This window comes from Oncorhynchus tshawytscha, linkage group LG08 (genome assembly GCF_018296145.1).
Source record: "Oncorhynchus tshawytscha isolate Ot180627B linkage group LG08, Otsh_v2.0, whole genome shotgun sequence".
Classification (NCBI taxonomy): domain Eukaryota; kingdom Metazoa; phylum Chordata; class Actinopteri; order Salmoniformes; family Salmonidae; genus Oncorhynchus; species Oncorhynchus tshawytscha.
The window spans coordinates 15,123,178-15,142,909 of NC_056436.1; the positions used below are offsets into that span (position 1 = coordinate 15,123,178).

The 19,732-nt window shown below is 46.0% G+C and overlaps 1 protein-coding gene across 4 annotated transcripts in view; it reads left to right on the forward strand.

The window, feature by feature from the left end:
* Nucleotides 1–17,895, forward strand: part of LOC112255783 (nesprin-3) — a 51,255-nt gene extending 33,360 nt beyond the window's left edge. For 3 of the 4 annotated variants that reach the window (XM_042325280.1, XM_042325281.1, XM_042325283.1), the window contains 6 exons: nt 215–387; nt 2,750–4,559; nt 4,809–4,967; nt 8,123–8,311; nt 9,675–9,722; nt 16,426–17,895. In XM_042325280.1, the coding sequence (XP_042181214.1) occupies nt 215–387; nt 2,750–4,559; nt 4,809–4,967; nt 8,123–8,311; nt 9,675–9,722; nt 16,426–16,614 (2,568 nt within the window). In that variant the 3' untranslated portion in view covers nt 16,615–17,895. The remainder of the gene's footprint in view (nt 1–214; nt 388–2,749; nt 4,560–4,808; nt 4,968–8,122; nt 8,312–9,674; nt 9,723–16,425) is intronic. The other variant, XM_042325282.1, reaches the window with a different exon arrangement.
* The last annotated feature ends 1,837 nt before the right edge of the window (nt 17,896–19,732 follow it).

The window sequence follows — 19,732 nt, forward strand, 5'->3', positions numbered from 1 at the left end:
CCCTGTGATGTCAGAGAAGCTTTTTAAAAAATATATTTTTAACCACAGATCATAGAAACTGGCTGTTTTCACATGTAGACACTGGTTTGGTGCAACTTGTTTGAAAAAACGGACACTGATGAATATGTTGCTGTTTTCATATGTTTTCATAAGTCTCTATGTGGCCATAGCCTAAGTCCCGTCCTGTCCTGTTATTCTTCCTCCGACTCTGTAGAGGGCACTAGGTGAGTTCCCAGAGAAGGAACTGCAGCTGCACCAGACAGAGGTTCAGGGCCAGGGGGTGCTGGAGAGGACCTCTGTGGAGGGCCGGGTGCACATCCTCAGGGACATGAAGCACCTGAGGGAGTCCTGGATGGCCCTCCATGACCTCAGCCTCAACCTCTTCAGGTACACCACACTAATTCGGGCTGGATGCAAAACTCATAGAATAAGATATAGAACACAAGAAGGGTTATTTATTCCTGACCAAGATGACTGCCATTATCACATTCTATAGCTATGCAGGTCTATGACATCTGCCACTCTAGTGAATGATAGGGTCTCTAAGGGAGAAGTAATCTAGCACCACTACTACTACTACTACTAATACTACTACTACTACTACTACTACTCATACTACTACTCCTACTAGTCCTACTACTACTACTAGTCCTACTACTCCTACTACTATTACTACGACTACTACTACTACTACTACTACTCCTAGTACTACTACTACTAGTCCTACTAGTCCTACTACTCCTACTACTACTACTACTACTACTACTACTACTAACTACTAGTCCTACTACTACTACTACTACTACTACTACTAGTCCTACTACTACTAGTCCTACTACTACTAGTCCTACTACTACTAGTCCTACTACTACTAGTCCTACTACTACTACTACTACTACTACTACTACTACTACTACTATTACTACTACTACTAGTCCTCCTACTACTACTACTACTACTACTACTAGTCCTATTATTACTACTACTACTACTACTAGTCCTACTACTACTACTAAATTCAAATTCAAATTTATTTTATTTATATAGCCCTTCGTACATCAGCTGATATCTCAAAGTGCTGTACAGAAACCCAGCCTAAAACCCCAAACAGCAAGCAATGCATGTGTAGAAGCATGGTGGCTAGGAAAAACTCCCTAGAAAGGCCAAAACCTAGGAAGAAACCTAGAGAGGAACCAGGCTATGTGGGGTGGCCAGTCCTCTTCTGGCTGTGCCGGGTGGAGATTTTAACAGAACATGGCCAAGATGTTCAAATGTTCATAAATGACCGGCATGGTCGAATAATAATAAGGCAGAACAGTTGAAACTGGAGCAGCAGCATGGCCAGGTGGACTGGGGACAGCAAGGAGTCATCATGTCAGGTAGTCCTGGGGCATGGTCCTAGGGCTCAGGTCCTCCGAGAGAGAGAGAAAGAAAGTGAGAATTAGAGAACGCACACTTAGATTCACACAGGACACCGAATAGGACAGGAGAGGTACTCCAGATATAACAAACTGACCCTAGCCCCCCGACACATAAACTACTGCAGCATAAACACTGGAGGCTGAGACAGGAGGGGTCAGGAGACACTGTGGCCCCATCCGAGGACACCCCGGACAGGGCCAAACAGGAAGGATATAACCCCACCCACTTTGCCAAAGCACAGCCCCCACACCACTAGAGGGATATCTTCAACCACCAACTTACCATCCTGAGACAAGGCTGAGTATAGCCCACAAAGATCTCTGCCATGGCACAACCCAAGGGGGGCGCCAACCCAGACAGGATGACCACATCAGTGAATCAACCCACTCAGGTGACGCACCCCTTCCAGGGACGGCATGAGAGAGCCCCAGTAAGCCAGTGACTCAGCCCCTGTAATAGGGTTAGAGGCAGAGAATCCCAGTGGAAAGAGGGGAACCGGCCAGGCAGAGACAGCAAGGGCGGTTCGTTGCTCCAGAGCCTTTCCGTTCACCTTCCCACTCCTGGGCCAGACTACACTCAATCATATGACCCACTGAAGAGATGAGTCTTCAGTAAAGACTTAAAGGTTGAGACCGAGTTTGCGTCTCTGACATGGGTAGGCAGACCGTTCCATAAAAATGGAGCCTGCGTCTTGTGACCGTAGCGTACGTGTAGGTACTACTAATACTAATACTACTAGTCCTACTACTACTACTAGTCCTACTACTATTACTACTACTACTATTAGTTATACTACTACTACTAATACTACTAGTCCTACTACTACTAGTCCTACTACTACTAGTCCTACTACTACTACTAATACTACTAGTCCTACTACTACTAGTCCTACTGCTACTACTAGTCCTACTACTACTAGTCCTACTGCTACTACTACTACTACTACTACTAATACTACTAGTCCTACTACTACTAGTCCTACTATTACTACTGCTACTACTAGTCCTACTACTACTACTACTAGTCCTACTACTACTACTACTAGTCCTACTACTACTACTACTACTACTACTACTAGTAGTCCTACTCCTACTATTACTACTACTACTACTAGTCCTACTACTACATCTGTAGTTTAGTGGATTTCAGTTGAGGTCCTCGACAATCTCTTATGGCTTGTGCACATTTATCTCCAAAACCCTTCTACATAAAAGTAATTATATTACATATGCTGTCCCTGCATCTGGGTGAAAAGTATTTAATGCGGCCAATTGCACAATCTTAAGAGATGCCTTCAGTACTGACTGTCTGTTGTTCCGATCTCCAGGCTGCTGAATGGGCACAGCTCTGAGGACCCTGACTTAGACACCCAGAGGGAGAGGGTGAGAGGCCAGGCTGGGGAGAGGCCAGGCCCAGGCAGGGAGCTCTTTCCTGGGGAGGGAGGAGACATGATCAAGGGTAGTGGCTCCAGCAGCAGTAGGGAGGGTGCTCCAGAGAGATCCTCAGGAGAGGGCCATGGGGTCTGGCTCTCTCAGACCTCTGGAGTAGGGGTTGGGAGAGGGGGAAGAACAGGGTTAGGAGGAAGGTTGGAGCGAGGGGAAGGAGGGGAGAGTTTTGGAGCGGAAGAGGGTATTTGGGTCGAGGGAGCGTTTGAGGGCAGTATGGAGGTTATGGATCTCTCTGAACATAGGGAGAGACAGGGCAGGGATCGACAGACTCTTGGTCAACAACTGAGTCCTATGACGTTAACCTTGGCAGGCAGTCAGAGACGGGGACAGGGCGGTGGGAGTGGGGACAGGGACAGGGAAAGGGAGAAGGAGAGGGGTGGCGGTGAGCACAGCCTGGGTGTAGAGGAGGTGGACTCCTCCATCGTTTGGAGAGGGGGGTACGGTCAGAGGGGAGAGGAGGGAACCACAGGGATGACATCAGGCCACACAGGGGGCAGAAGCACCCATGGTGGAGGAGGATTGGTGGTGGTGGACTCTGGCTCCAGGGTTAGCAGGGTAGTGGGGGACTCTGGCTCCAGGGTTAGCGGGGTGGTGGGGGACTCTGGCTCCAGGGTTAGCGGGGTGGTGGGGGACTCTGGCTCCAGGGTTAGCGGGGTAGTGGGGGACTCTGGCTCCAGGGTTAGCGGGGTAGTGGGGGACTCTGGCTCCAGGGTTAGTGGGGTGGTGGGGGACTCTGGCTCCAGGGTTAGCGGGATGGTGGGGGACTCTGGCTCCAGGGTTAGCGGGGTAGTGGTGGACTCTGGCTCCAGGGTTAGTGGGGTAGTGGGGGACTCTGGCTCCAGGGTTAGTGGGGTAGTGGGGGACTCTGGCTCCAGGGTTAGCGGGGTGGTGGGGGACTCTGGCTCCAGGGTTAGCGGGGTAGTGGGGGACTCTGGCTCCAGGGTTAGCGGGGTGGTGGGGGACTCTGGCTCCAGGGTTAGCGGGGTGGTGTGGGACTCTGGCTCCAGGGTTAGTGGGGTAGTGGGGGACTCTGGCTCCAGGGTTAGCGGGGTGGTGGGGGACTCTGGCTCCAGGGTTAGCGGGGTGGTGGGGGACTCTGGCTCCAGGGTTAGCGGGGTAGTAGGGGACTCTGGCTCCAGGGTTAGTGGAGTAGTGGGGGACTCTGGCTCCAGGGTTAGCGGGGTGGTGGGGGACTCTGGCTCCAGGGTTAGCGGGGTAGTAGGGGACTCTGGCTCCAGGGTTAGTGGAGTAGTGGGGGACTCTGGCTCCAGGGTTAGCAGGGTAGTGGGGGACTCTGGCTCCAGGGTTAGCGGGGTGGTGGGGGACTCTGGCTCCAGGGTTAGCGGGGTGGTGGTAGTAGATGTGTCTGAGTCCAGCCGTAGTGGGCAGACAGAGGAGTGGGTGGATGGGCAGAGGTCCAGAGGAATGGCTGAATCCCTGGCCATGGAGTTAGATGTGGGGTTAGAGTCAGGCTCTGGGTTAGAGCACGGCAGCAGAGGTAACTACGACAAGGGAACAGGTGGAATGAGAGACCACAGTGAAGGGGGACATCTGCGACACAGAGGCTTTTTCCCGCCTATCAAGACCAGGATGGAGGATTCAGGCATGGATGGTCTCACTCTGTCATTCCAGCAAGGCTCTGCTAGAAAACCCTCTGGAAGGCTACAGGGCTCAAGTCACCACACCACGGTCTGGTTTCTCCACCCATTCTTTTACCTCCAATCATAATAATCACATTTTCTAGTTCATAAAGGAAGATGTAAACTTCAAGTTGACATGCTATAATTGACTTGTCTCTCAATACACTGTAACCCATATTCAACTGCCGTTATAAACTGAAATATTAAGAAAGTTAGCTAGCTGATTTTTTTTTTATACATATATTTACTACAGTAAGTTGATGTTGTTGCTGATCATGTTGTTGTTGGGGTCCTTCAGGCAGATGTTGGGGCATCCCTGAGTGCAGGGGACTATGAGGACAGGAGGAGGGAGTTTGAGGCCTGGCTACAGAAGGAGAACGATACACTCTCAGGGATTCTGAGCACAGAGGGACTGCTGAGCACCAAAGAACTCAAGATCAGGCAGAACACACTCATGGTTGGTGCTGATGTTTCTTCTCAGAAATTAACACTATTGCATTTCCAGTATTCCATTCCTGTTTTTATTTACACAAAAATGATAAGTTACTCTAGGTCTGTGTCTTATGGTTAGTAATGTGCATGCTACATGATAACTTCATAAAACGTGTATTTCATCTGGAGGACATTATGTTCAGAGTGCACCAAACAAAACCCTAGGATGGTATAAAATACCTTACAGCGAGGCCCTGACAAATTCACAAACCTTCTGACCTTCCTCTAGAAGACTAAAATAACTTTTGGCAGCTGAATTGACAGACAGTTACATCACAATCACAAGCTGCCTGACAGTCAGACAGGTTACATCCCAACCACAAGCTGCCTGACAGTCAGACAGGTTACATCCCAACCACAAGCTGCCTGACAGTCAGACAGGTTACATACATCCTGACAGTCAGACCACCAACCACAAGCTGCCTGACAGTCAGACAGGTTACATCCCAACCACAAGCTGCCTGACAGTCAGACAGGGCTGCCTGACAGTCAGACAGGTTACATCACAACCACAAGCTGCCTGACAGTCAGACAGGTTACATCACAACCACAAGCTGCCTGACAGTCAGACAGGTTACACAGCTGCCTGACAGTCAGACAGGTTACATCACAATCACAAGCTGCCTGACAGTCAGACAGGTTACATCACAATCACAAGCTGCCTGACAGTCAGACAGGTTACATCCCAACCACAAGCTGCCTGACAGTCAGACAGGTTACATCACAATCACAAGCTGCCTGACAGTCAGACAGGTTACATCACAACCACAAGCTGCCTGACAGTCAGACAGGTTACATCACAACCACAAGCTGCCTGACAGTCAGACAGGTTACATCCCAACCACAAGCTGCCTGACAGTCAGACAGGTTACATGCCAACCACAAGCTGCCTGACAGTCAGACAGGTTACATCCCAACCACAAGCTGCCTGACAGTCAGACAGGTTACATCCCAACCACAAGCTGCCTGACAGTCAGACAGGTTACATCACAATCACAAGCTGCCTGACAGTCAGACAGGTTACATCCCAACCACAAGCTGCCTGACAGTCAGACAGGTTACATCCCAACCACAAGCTGCCTGACAGTCAGACAGGTTACATCCCAACCACAAGCTGCCTGACAGTCAGACAGGTTACATCCCAACCACAAGCTGCCTGACAGTCAGACAGGTTACATCCCAATCACAAGCTGCCTGACAGTCAGACAGGTTACATCCCTGAACCACAAGCTGCCTGACAGTCAGACAGGTTACATCCCAACCACAAGCTGCCTGACAGTCAGACAGGTTACATCCCAACCACAAGCTGCCTGACAGTCAGACAGGTTACATCCCAACCACAAGCTGCCTGACAGTCAGACAGGTTACATCCCAACCACAAGCTGCCTGACAGTCAGACAGGTTGCATCCCAACTACAAGCTGCCTGACAGTCAGACAGGTTACATCACAACCAAAATGGCACCCTATTCTCTATTTAGTGCACTACTTTTGAAATAGGGCTGTGGTCAAATATAGTGCACTATAAAGGGAATAGGGTGTCATTTGGGACACTAGCAGGCCATGTTAGTGGTCACGATGTATCTGTCAGTATGGGAGCACAGAGAACGCTTCAAATTCAGTCAGCAGACAGTGGACATTGATTCAAGGCAGACGGGGGATTGGAGATGTTTGATTGGGGATATACTGTGTGTGTGTTTCAGTAGATATGAAGGATTATTGCTTCAGGATTTACTGCGGCCTGAATTCTCCTGTGCAAAGATCCTCTGTAGACATTACTCACTGACACATTGCTTATTGTTATTACATGATGCAGCAATTCCCCTGCTTATCCCTCAGCCACATGCAACAGTTCTCTGTCCCCCTGTTGTTCTCTCCCCTTCTCTCTTCCCCCTCTCTCTCTTCCTCTCTCTTTCTGTCCCTCCCTCTCTCTATCCCCCTAACTCTCCCCCTCTCTGTCTCCCCCTAACTCTCTTCCTCTCTTTTCTGTCCCTCTGTCTCCCCCCTCTCTCTCCCCCCTGTCCCTCTCTCTTCTTCTCCTCTCTTTTTCTGTCTCTCCCTCTGTCTCTCTCCCCTCTCTCTTCCTCTCTCTTTCTGTCCCTCTCTCTCTCTTCCCCCTCTCTCTTCCTCTCTCTTTCTCTCCCTCCCTCTCTCTCTCTTCCCCTCTCTCTCTTCCTCTCTCTTTCTGTCCCTCCCCCTCTCTCCCCCCCTCTCTCTCCTCTCTCTTTCTGTCCCTTCCTCTCTCTCTTCCCCCTCTCTCTCTTCCTCTCTCTTTCTGTCCCTCTCTCTCTCTCTTCCCCCTCTCTCTCTTCCTCTCTCTCTCTCTGTCCCTCTCTCTCTCTTTCCCCCTCTCTCTCTTCCTCTCTCTTTCCTGTCCCTCTCTCTCTCTCTTCCCCCTCTCTCTCTTCCTCTCTCTTTCTGTCCCTCCCCCTCTCTCCCCCTCTCTCTCTTCCCCCTCTCTCTCTTCCTCTCTCTTTCTGTCCCTCCCCCTCTCTCCCCCTCTCTCTCTTCCCCCTCTCTCTCTTCCTCTCTCTTTCTGTCCTTTCCCCCTCTCTCTTCTTCCTCCTCTCTTTCTGTCCCTTCTCTCTCTCTCTCGCCCTCTCTCTTCCTCTCTCTCTTTCTGTTCTTCCTTCTCTCTCCCTCGTCTCTCTCTTTCTTCCTTCTCTCTCTCCCCCTCTCTTCCCCCCTCTTTCTTTCCCCCTCTCTCTCTTCCTCTCGTTCTATCCCTCCCTCTCTCTCTCCCCCTCTCTCTTTCTGTCCCTTCCTCTCTCTCTCTCTCTCTCCCTCTCTTTCTTCCCCCTCTCTCTCTTCCTCTCTCATTCTATCCCTCCCTCTCTCTCTCCCCTCTCTCTTTCTGTCCCTTCCTCTCTCTCTCCCTCTCTCTTTCTTCCCCCTCTCTCTCTTCCTCTCTCGTTCTATCCCTCCCTCTCTGTCTATTCCCCTCCCTCCCTCTCTCCCTCTCTCTTTCTTCCCCCTCCCTCTCTTCCGCTCTCATTCTATCCCTCCCTCTGTCTCTCTCTTCCTCTCTCGTTCTATCCCTCCCTCTGTCTCTTCCCCCTCTCTCTTTCTTCTTCCTCTCTCACCCCTCCCTCTCTCACCCCTCCCTCTCCTCACTCCGACAGACCTTGCGGTCCAGTGTAGACTGGGGTCAGGAGCAGTTCCAGCTACTACTGATGGCTTGGGCTGTAGCCGGGGCCAGGGCTGACCGTGGGGCTGAGGATGTGGGCATGGAGGAGATACGTTATCGCTGGATGCTCTACAAGTCCAAACTGAAGGATGTAGGAGACCTCAAGGCCCATTTGAATGTCAAGGTAAACAGTACTGTGCAAATACTGTATTGTGCCTCTAAAATGGCAACCTATTCCCTTTTTATAGTGCCCTATTTTTGACTAGGACCTATTCATAGGTTGTACCTCTGTCACTCGGTCATGCCATTGTTATGAACGTTCTCAAGCTGCCCTCTACCAGTGGTGTGATAGAGGTGCTCTGAAGTCGTGATAAGCCCAGTCATTCTGGACGGAGGCTAACGACTGCCTGGAAATATGATTACGTTGCTAAAGTAGTCAAATGTTTAGTAGGAAACAACTTTGCCAGCATTATCATGTTGTCAAATTTACTTTAGACAAATGAAAATGTTGTCTTTAGCTAGCAAAGTTTTGCAAAATAGCCAGCAATGCTAACGGTAGCTAGCTAAAAGCCAGTGTCCTCCCCTCAATCGTAGTTAACGTTATACTGCATCTAAAGTCAACCTGGCGACATCAAAATGATGACACAAGGTTTTGCTACTAATTATTTGCCTCCCTTTTGAAGGGCATTGTATTTCCAAGCTCTTGTAATGCACTTTTGATGAAATCTTCATCAGCACTCATTGATTATGCATTGTGTAGAATGCTCAGATAGGCATCAGTCCAGAACGAACGTTCAAAACAATATTGTGATGAAACAAGCCATGAATATAACTGTAGCTCTGGACAAAAGTAGTGCAATATTTCAGGAATAGGGTGCTGTGTAAAATGTACATCCAGCAGAGGGCGTTAAAGAGTATCCTATAATATCCTATAATAAAGAGATGATACATTGGTCTACCACAGGGATGGGCAACTTTGATGTTTTGGGGGCCACAAAACAACAACATTTATCATGAGGGGTGGCTCTACATACCCACATCCATACCCCCCATCTTCCATTATAGTGGCATTGAAGAGGGGGGGAAAGTACATTTTAAAGTTTGTTTCCTGCAATTTTACCCATTTTGCTATGGAGTTGGAGAGAAAAATTTGACGTTTTACAGCTATTTTGCTGCAATTCTACACATTTTGCCATAGGATGGAGTTAAATGTTTGCAGGTTTTAATATGATAACTGATGATCAATGGTTCCCACCCCGGTTTGTAATTCAACCATTCCTACTACAGATAGCTGGCCGCCAGACTAACTTAACAATCTAAATGGTTTTGGCTGACATGGGCTAAATGAGTGACTGCTGATATACAACCAAATTTAGAAATTGCACTTTGTGTATTCTATTATTCTACCCCCTCTCCCCCCCATTCCCCTCCCTGGTCTTCCAGAAGGTAGCAGTGTATCATCAACGTTGGGTAATGGTCTGGCTGCACTGTTCTGTGTAAGGCACATGCAGTATATTGACCTGTATGTTTTCTTGATTTATTTCCAGCAGGGTGCTGGTGCTGCTGGCCGAGAGGAACACACCAGGACAGCTAAGGTACAGTTAACAATCGCTCTCAATGATTTTGTCTTGGTCAAACTTTTCTTTCATATTCAGTGTAGTTCAAACTGGAAAAAATGTGTGGCCTGGGCTGGTCCTGTGGTCTCAGCTGCAGCCTGAGGAATGCAAATATCTCTACAGTCAGTGTCTGGATAATATGTGTGAAATGCTTGATAATGTATGTGATATCAACAGAGAAGTATATTTTCTGGGTGATTTAAATATCGACTGGCTGTCATCAAGCTGCCCACTCAGGAAAAAACGTCAAACTGTAACCAGTGCCTGCAACCTGGATCAGGTTGTCAGTCATCCTACTAGGGTAGTTACCAACAGCACATTAATTAAATCATCAACATGTATTGATCACATTTTCACTAATGCTTCAGATATTTGCTTTAAAGAAGTATCCAAATCCATAGGATGTAAGTGATCACAATATAATAGCCATATCTAGGAAAACCAAAGTTCCAAAGGCTGGGCCTAATATAGTGTATAAGAGGTCATACAATAGGTTTTGTAGTGATTCATATGTTGATGATGTAAAGAATATTTGCTGGTCTGTGGTGTGTAATGAGGAGCAACCAGACACTGCTGGTCTGTGGTGTGTAATGAGGAGCAACCAGACTCTGCTGGTCTGTGGTGTGTAATGAGGAGCAACCAGACACTGCTGGTCTGTGGTGTGCAATGAGGAGCAACCAGACACTGCTGGTCTGTGGTGTGTAATGAGGAGCAACCAGACACTGCTGGTCTGTGGTGTGTAATGAGGAGCAACCAGACACTGCTGGTCTGTGGTGTGCAATGAGGAGCAACCAGACACTGCTGGTCTGTGGTGTGTAATGAGGAGCAACCAGATGATGCACTTGATGAATTTATGAAACAACTTATTCCAGTTACTAATAAGCACGTATCCATTAAGAAAACGACTGTAAAAACTGTTAAATCCCCTTGGATTGATGAGGAAACTAAACATGTTATGGTTGAGAAGGATGAGGCTAAAGGTATGGAAATTAAGTCTGGCAGCCCAACCGATTGGCAAACGTACTGCTAATTAACAAATCATGTGACTAAACTAAATAAAAATAAACTACACTACGAAACAAAGATTAATTATATAATGAATGATAGTAAAAAAGCTTTGGGGCACCTTAAATTACATTTTGGGTTTCAGGTTTGGGGAAATGAAACTCTCTAATTGATTTATATTTTAAAATGTTGCCAGGAAATGCAGCTCTGTCTTGGGTTCTGCTCTGGTGCTGTGGTTGTGCAGCCTTTCCTCTACAGGGAGCTAGGTTCTCCTGTGTCTACCCTTCTCAATGGCAAGGCTGTTCTCACTGAGCCTGTACTTTGTCAAGGTTTTTCTAAGGTATTGTCAGTAACCATGGTCAAATAGTTAGCCATGGTGTACTGTCCATTTAGGGGCAGGTTGCACTGCATTGTGCTTTGTGCTTGTGCTTGTGTTTCCCAATAAGGAATGTAGTTTTGACTGTGTTGTAATTTGTTTTATTCTGATTGATTGGATGTTCTGGTCCTGAGGCTTCAGTGTGTTAGGAGAACAGGTTTGTGAACTCAGCTCCAGGACCAGCTGGATGAGGGGACTCTTTTCTTTGCTCAGCTCTTGGCATTGCAGGGCTTGGTAATGATATGAGAGGGGGTCACTGTATTTTAGATGTTTCCGAAACTTAATTGCTCTATTTTTAGTTTGTATTATTAGTGGATATTGGCATAATTCTGCCCTGCATGTATTGTTTGTAGTTTTCCTCTGGACATGTAGGAGAATCTTACAGAACTGCATGCAATGTTTCAATTGGGTGTTTGTCCCATTGGGTGAAATCTTGTTTTGCAAGTGGACCCCACACCTCGCTGCCATGAAGTGCAATTGGTTCAATGACATATTCAATTAGTTTTAGCCAAATTTTAATATTTACTTATTTGAATTTGAATTTGTCTTTTATTGGCGTAGAATGCCCTGCCGGCTTTTTCTCTCAGTTCATTTCCTGCTTTATTAAGGTGTCCAGTTAAGCTTATTTTTAAACCTAAATAATAGTAGTCTGTGCAGTACTCTATATATTTTGTACCAATTGAGAACTTTGGTCTTATTCCCTGAGATCTGGATCTTCTCTGGAAAATCATTATTTTAGTCTTTTTGGGGTTTACTTCCAGGGCCCAGGTCTGGCAGTACTGCTCTAGCAGGTCCAGGCTCTGCTGTATAGGCCATGTGCTGTGGGTGACAGCATGTAGAGGTCATCTGTGAAAATCAGGCATTTAACCTCTGAATTGTGGAGACTAACACCAGGGGCTGAGGATTGTTCTAGAATTGTGGCCAATTCATTGATGTAAATATTGAAGAATGCAGGGCCCAGATTGCAACCCTGGCGAAGGCCCCGCCAGGGTTATTTTCTTGCCAAGCATACATGTTGGTATTATTTTGGTGGACATGTCTATTAGGGTGTAAATGTGATCGGTCATGTGATGTTTTTGTATACATCCAATTAGGATTTTACTCAAGACATTGTGCTTATTAAGGAAGTTTAGAACTCTTACATTTATAATACTACAGAAAATCTTCCCTGGGTTACTGTTCACACAAATGCCTCTGGAATTGTCAGGGTCAAATTAGTCTTTGTTCTTAAAGATTGGGGGGGTTATGAGTCCTTGATTCCAGATGTCAGGGAAATAACCTACACTCAGGATCAAATTAAACAGTTTTAATATAGCCAATTGACATTTTGCACTAGTGAGTTTGAGCATCTCATTTAGGATGCCATCAGGTCCACATGCTTTTTAAATTTGAGGGCCTGAAGTTTCTTATAGAGCTCCTGGTCAGTAATTGGGGAGTCCAATGGATTTCCATTGTCCTCTATAACTTTTTCTAATCCATTCACCTTCTCATGAATTTGACATTGTTCTGCGTATGTGTCAATTTGAACAGTGTTGTAGAGTGTTTTAAACTGGTCTGTCCATATGTCACCATTTTGTATCGCTAATTCCTCTAGATTTTTTTGGGGGGGGGTTTCCAATTTTGAAACAGAAGTTGTTTGTGTTTATGGACTCCTCAATTATTGTCAGCTGCTTGCTGTTGTACTGTGCTTTTTTTGTTTCTGAGTGTACGTTTATAGGGTTTTAAAGTCTCACAGTAATTAAGGCGTAATTCACCACTTTTGTATGCAAGTGGTTTTCCTTATAATTTTACAATCTGCATCAAACCAGTGGTCTTTTTTGTTAGTTTTTTAAAATCAATTTCAGTTGTGCTTCTTTTGCCATTTGCCTGAATATATTATTGATGTTTTTTACTGCTAGATTGATGCATTCTTTACTCTTTCTCTGTCTCTTTCTGTCTCTCTCTCTGTCTCTGTCTCTCTCTTTACTCTCTCTCTTTACTCTCTGTCTCTCTCTGTCTCTCTCTCTCTCTGTCTCTCTCTCTGTCTCTCTCTTTACTCTCTCTGTCTCTCTTTACTCTCTCTCTGTCTCTCTCTACTCTCTCTGTCTCTCTTTACTCTGTCTCTGTCTCTCTCTGTCTCTCTCTTTACTCTCTCTCTGTCTCTCTCTTTACTCTCTCTGTCTCTACTCTCTCGCTGTCTCTCTCTTTACTCTCTCTCTGTCTCTCTCTTTAATCTCTCTCTGTCTCTCTCTTTACTCTGTCTCTGTCTCTCTGTCTCTCTTTACTCTCTCTCTGTCTCTCTCTACTCTCTCTGTCTCTCTTTACTCTGTCTCTGTCTCTCTCTCTGTCTCTCTCTTTACTCTCTGTCTCTCTTTACTCTCTCTCTGTCTCTCTCTTTACTCTCTCTCTGTCTCTCTCTTTACTCTCTCTGTCTCTCTCTTTACTCTCTCGCTGTCTCTCTCTTTACTCTCTCTCTGTCTCTCTCTTTAATCTCTCTGTCTCTCTCTTTACTCTGTCTCTCTGTCTCTCTGTCTCTCTGTCTCTCTCTCTCTCTCTCTGTCTCTCTCTTTACTTTCTCTCTGTCTCTCTCTTTACTTTCTCTCTGTCTCTCTTTACTCTCTCTCTGTCTCTCTCTTTACTCTCTCTCTGTCTCTCTTTACTCTCTCTCTGTCTCTCTCTTTACTCTCTCTCTGTCTCTCTTTACTCTCTCTCTGTCTCTCTCTTTACTCTCTCTGTCTCTCTTTACTCTCTCTCTGTCTCTCTCTTTACTCTCTCTCTGTCTCTTTCTCTTTCTGTCTCTGTCTCTGTCTCTCTCTTTACTCTCTCTCTCTGTCTCTCTGTCTCTTTTTGTCTCTCTCTTTACTCTCTCTCTCTGTCTCTCTGTCTATTTTTGTCTCTGTCTCTCTCTGTCTCTTTCGGTCTCTATCTTTCTCTTTCTCTGTCTCTCTCTGTCTCTCTGTCTCTGTCTCGCTCTGTCTCTTTCTGTCTCTGTCTCTTTCTCAGTCTCTCTCTGTCTCTCTGTCTGTCTCTCTCTCTGTCTCTCTCTCTTGTTCTCTTGCTCTGTCTCTCTCTCTCTGTCTCTCAATTCAATTCAATTCAAGGGCTTTATTGGCATGGGAAACGTGTTAACATTGCCAACGCAAGTGAGGTAGATAATATATAAAGTGAATATATAAAGTGAAATAAACAATAAAAATTAACAGTAAACATTACACATACAGAAGTTTCAAAACAATAAAGACATTACAAATGTCATATTATATATATACAGTGTTTTAACAATGTACAAATGGTATAGGACACAAGATAAAATAAATAAGCATAAATATGGGTTGTATTTACAATGGTGTGTGTTCTTCACTGGTTGCCCTTTTCTCGTGGCAACAGGTCACAAATCTTGCTGCTGTGATGGCACACTGTGGAATTTCACCCAGTAGATATGGGAGTTTTTCAAAATTGGATTTGTTTTCGAATTCTTTGTGGATCTGTGTAATCTGAGGGAAATATGTCTCTCTAATATGGTCATACATTGGGCAGGAGGTTAGGAAGTGCAGCTCAGTTACCACCTCAGTTTGTGGGCCGTGAGCACATAGCCTGTCTTTTCTTGAGAGCCATGTCTGCCTATGGCGGCCTTTCTCAATAGCAAGGCTATGCTCACTGAGTCTGTACATAGTCAAAGCTTTCCTTAATTTTGGGTCAGTCACAGTGGTCAGGTATTCTGCCGCTGTGTACTCTCTGTGTAGGGCCAAATAGCATTCTAGTTTGCTCTGTTTTTTTATTAATTCTTTCCAATGTGTCAAGTAATTATCTTTTTGTTTTCTCATGATTTGGTTGGGTCTAATTGTGCTGCTGTCCTGGGGCTCTGTAGGGTGTGTTTGTGTTTGTGAACAGAGCCCCAGGACCAGCTTGCTTAGGGGACTCTTCTCCAGGTTCATCTCTCTGTAGGTGATGGCTTTGTTGTGGAAGGTTTGGGAATCGCCTCCTTTTCAGTGGTTATAGAATTTAACGGCTCTTTTCTGGATTTTGATCATTAGTGGGTCTCGGCCTAATTCTGCTCTGCATTCATTATTTGGTGTTCTACATTGTACACAGAGGATATTTTTGCAGAATTCTGCGTGCAGAGTCTCAATTTGGTGTTTCTCCCATTTTGTGAAGTCTTGGTTGGTGAGCGGACCCCAGACCTCACAACCATAAAGGGCAATGGGCTCTATGACTGATTCAAGTATTTTTAGCCAAATCCTAATTGGTATGTTGAAATTTATGTTCCTTTTGATGGCATAGAATGCCCTTCTTGCCTTGTCTCTCAGATCGTTCACAGCTTTATGGTCTCTCTCTCTGTCTCTCACTCTGTCTCTCTGTCTCTATCAGTGATCTGTGAACACAGCAGGTGCATGGCTGGCTAAAAATAACGAGGATAGCTAACTAAGTTTACCCCCAGGTTGTTGATAAGGTAAAAATAACGAGGATAGCTAACTAAGTTTACCCCCAGGTTGTTGATAAGGTAAAAATAACGAGGATAGCTAACTAAGTTTACCCCCAGGTTGTTGATAAGGTAAAAATAACAGCAGACACAGATGAAAGAAACTGGTGTGTCACTCACACAAAGTCTTGGCTGTTGATGGAGCTGTCTTGTTAAGATAGTGAGCATGAGTGAGTGGGTGAGGATTTTCTCGCTTCACTTGGAAGAACACTCAATGTGTGTGTGTGTGTGTGTGTGTGTGTGCGTGCGTGTGTGCGTGTTCACAATCCTGATTATATTGAGGGGGCTGTGAGCCTTTTCTATGTTTACCTAGCTAGCTAACACTGACCCTACTGTGTGACCCTACTGTGTGACCCTACTGTGTGACCCTACTGTGTGACCCTACTGTGTGACCCTACTGTGTGACCCTACTGTGTGACCCTACTGTGTGACCCTACTGTGTGGCCCTACTGTGTGACCCTACTGTGTGACCCTACTGTGTGACCCTACTGTGTGACTCTACTGTGTGGCCCTACTGTGTGACCCTACTGTGTGACCCTACTGTGTGACCCTACTGTGTGACCCATGTTGACGTGACACAGTATACACTCCTTTAAAAGGGACTATCACTTTGATCCCATGAATGGTCCGTCTTTGCTCTGTCTGTTTTCCTTTCTCAAGCCCAGCTGTTTACTCCCCCCAAAAATATATGGGTTGAATTACGTGAATTAAAATATGTTTGTTTATACACACTAGTGTTGTTTGGGAGTGTATTTGACTAGGTGCATGTGTATGTGTGTGTGTTCCATGTGTATATATACACAGGTGTGTGTGTGTAACGTCTCTATATTGACTCCCTGCAGGAGAAGACTCCAGGCCTGCTGTACCGTGTGTGTCGGGTGGCCCTGCCCCTCTGGCTCCTGCTGTTGGCTCTGCTCCTCTTTGCCTTCTTCCTGCCCTGGATGGACGAAGCCTCCAGCTGCTCTCTGTCCAACAACTTCGCCCGCTCCTTCAACATCATGCTCCGTTACCACGGACCTCCACCCACATAGGAAAGGAGATATAGGATTATGAAGACCATTGCTCTTCACCCTCAATCCATTCTGTGCGTGTGTGTCAGTTTGGGTCAGTGAGTGTGTGTCAGTGTGTGAATGCGTTTCTGCTGTAGGTGTCAGTGTGTGGGTGGGTGACCTCAGCAGTTCTCACACAGTCAGGCCAATTCAGCTCCTCTATCACACAGGCTGGCAGCACTTCACAGAGAACAGCACTCCACACTCCTATTCACACTACTACAGTAGCTAATGGCCACCAAACACTTAGCATAATGTTGGAGTAGTGAGTGGAGGTGATGTGGGATAAGGAGGAGGATTTTTATTGCCTTTATTTAAGGGGTGAAATGATGCTTACATGGTCTTAGATAACTGAGTGTGATCTGTCATATACCAAAAATACCTATCATGGTTTGCTGCCATTTTAAAGAATGGTGTGGATAACACTTTTTTAAACTGCCTTTAACCCTGATAAATAACATTATGCTTTTTTTAAACTGCCTTTAACCATGATAAATAACATTATGCTTTTTTAAACTGCCTTTAACCCTGATAAATAACATTATGCTTTTTTTAAACTGCCTTTAACCCTGATAAATAACATAATGCTTTTTTAAACTGCCTTTAACCCTGATAAATAACATAATGCTTTTTTAAACTGCCTTTAACCCTGATAAATAACATAATGCTTTTTTAAACTGCCTTTAACCCTGATAAATAACATAATGCTTTTTTAAACTGCCTTTAACCATGATAAATAACATAATGCTTTTTTAAACTGCCTTTAACCCTGACAAATAACATAATGCTTTTTTAAACTGCCTTTAACCCTGATAAATAACATAATGCTTTTTCTTCTTGGATGAGTGTAAGATGTTTTTAAAGCTTTATTTTGAACCTGTACATGATGCCTGTTGCACAGATTACCCTTATCAATTGTAGCACTGAGTTAATGACAGCCTAGCGCTTCAAAGATCAGGAATAGTTGACATTCTAGATGCAGGATGTCCACCGAAACACAATATCTGTTCTATCATGAGTCAACTCAAATCTAACACATACCGATGATGATTAAGCAAGTCAGTCAGTAATGGTATACAGGATGTCCCACTTCTGACTGTCCAAATATACATCCTACTTTACTGTACTGTACTTTACTGTACTGTAGACATGTTTCAACCATATGCTTCCCTTTCTCAAGGTTCTATGCTATATTTGAACACTTTCGTAATGATCCCTTGGCACAGTTAAACCGTTTGGTGAATATAGCAATTATAAAGCCTTGTACTATGGCCCCTGACTTTTTCTTGGACCACAGAGTGTTCTAGATGCCAAATTTACTTTGGGTTTTATACGTAAAGTTCAGCAGGGCTCAGATTATAAGATGGAAATAGCCGCTGTTATGGGAGAGGGGCCTTTTTTGAGCAGATTCTTAAAATGACGCAATGAACCTCTCAACCTTGACTTTTCCCCCTCTCGTTCTCTGTTGCTCGCTCGCGCTCTCTTTTTATCTCCCCTCTCTCTCCCCCTCTGTTTCTGTCTCCCCTCTCTCTCCCCCTCTGTTTCTATCTCCCCCTCTTTTCTCCCCCTCTATTTCTTCCTCTCTCTCTCTTTCTACCATCTCCCTCCTCCTCCCCTCTTTCTCCCACTCTTTTTCTTCTCGCTCTCTCTCTTTCTACCATCTCCCTCCTCCTCCTCCCCTCTTTCTCCCCTCTATTTCTTCCTCTCTCGTTCTACCATCTCCCTCCTCCTCCTCCCCTCTTTCCCCCTCTATTTCTTCCTCTCTCTCTCTTTCTACCATCTCCCTCCTCCCCCCCTCTTTCTCCCCCTCTATTTCTTCCTCGCTCTCTCTCTTTCTACCATCTCCCTCCCCCTCTTTCTCCCCCTCTATTTCTTCCTCGCTCTCTCTCTTTCTACCATCTCCCCCTCTTTCTCCCCCTCTATTTCTTCCTCGCTCTCTCTCTTTCTACCATCTCCCCCTCCTCCTCCCCCTCTTTCTCCCCCTCTATTTCTTCCTCGCTCTCTCTCTTTCTACCATCTCCCCCCCCCTCCTCCCCCTCTTTCTCCCCCTCTATTTCTTCCTCACTCTCTCTTTCTACCATCTCCCACCTCCTCCCCCTTTCTCCCCGCCTATTTCTTCCTCTCTCTCTCTTTCTACCATCTCCCACCTCCTCCCCCTCTTTCTCCCCTCTATTTCTTCCTCTCTCTCTCTTTCTACCATCTCCCTCCTCCTCCCCTCTTTCTCCCCCTCTTTTTCTTCCTCGCTCTCTCTCTTTCTACCATCTCCCTCCTCCTCCTCCCCTCTTTCTCCCCCTCTATTTCTTCCTCTCTCGTTCTACCATCTCCCTCCTCCTCCTCCCCTCTTTCTCCCCCTCTATTTCTTCCTCTCTCTCTCTTTCTACCATCTCCCTCCTCCCCCCTCTTTCTCCCCCTCTATTTCTTCCTCGCTCTCTCTCTTTCTACCATCTCCCCCTCTTTCTCCCCCCTATTTCTTCCTCGCTCTCTCTCTTTCTACCATCTCCCCCTCTTTCTCCCCCTCTATTTCTTCCTCGCTCTCTCTCTTTCTACCATCTCCCCCCCTCCTCCCCCTCTTTCTCCCCCTCTATTTCTTCCTAGCTCTCTCTCTTTCTACCATCTCCCCCTCCTCCTCCCCCCTCTTTCTCCCCCTCTATTTCTTCCTCTCTCTCTCTTTCTACCATCTCCCTCTCCCCCTCCATCTCCTCCTCCCCCCCTCCCTCTCTCTCCTCCTCCCCCTCTCTCCTCCCCTCTCTCTCTCCCCTCTCTCCCCCCTCTCTCTCCTCCCTCTCTCTCCTCCCTCTCTCTCCTCCTCTCTCCTCCCTCTCTCTCCAGTGTGGACTTCTGTCATTCATTCACTTTTCTATTTGTCCCTGTACGTGTGTTTTACTGACCTAAGGTTTGCTAGGGAAATGGAGACCAAATCCAGTTATTCTATTAGTCTTTTATCACACACGTCTTTACGAGGTTATAACCCACAAATAGCTTGCCGATGTTTTAAATTTGATTACATTTGAACAGTTAGCTTTTGTTGGGAGTGGGGGACAGCGTGTGTTAGTTCGACTGAAGCCTGTCTCGTCTCAGAATGTTGAAGTATAATCTGTGT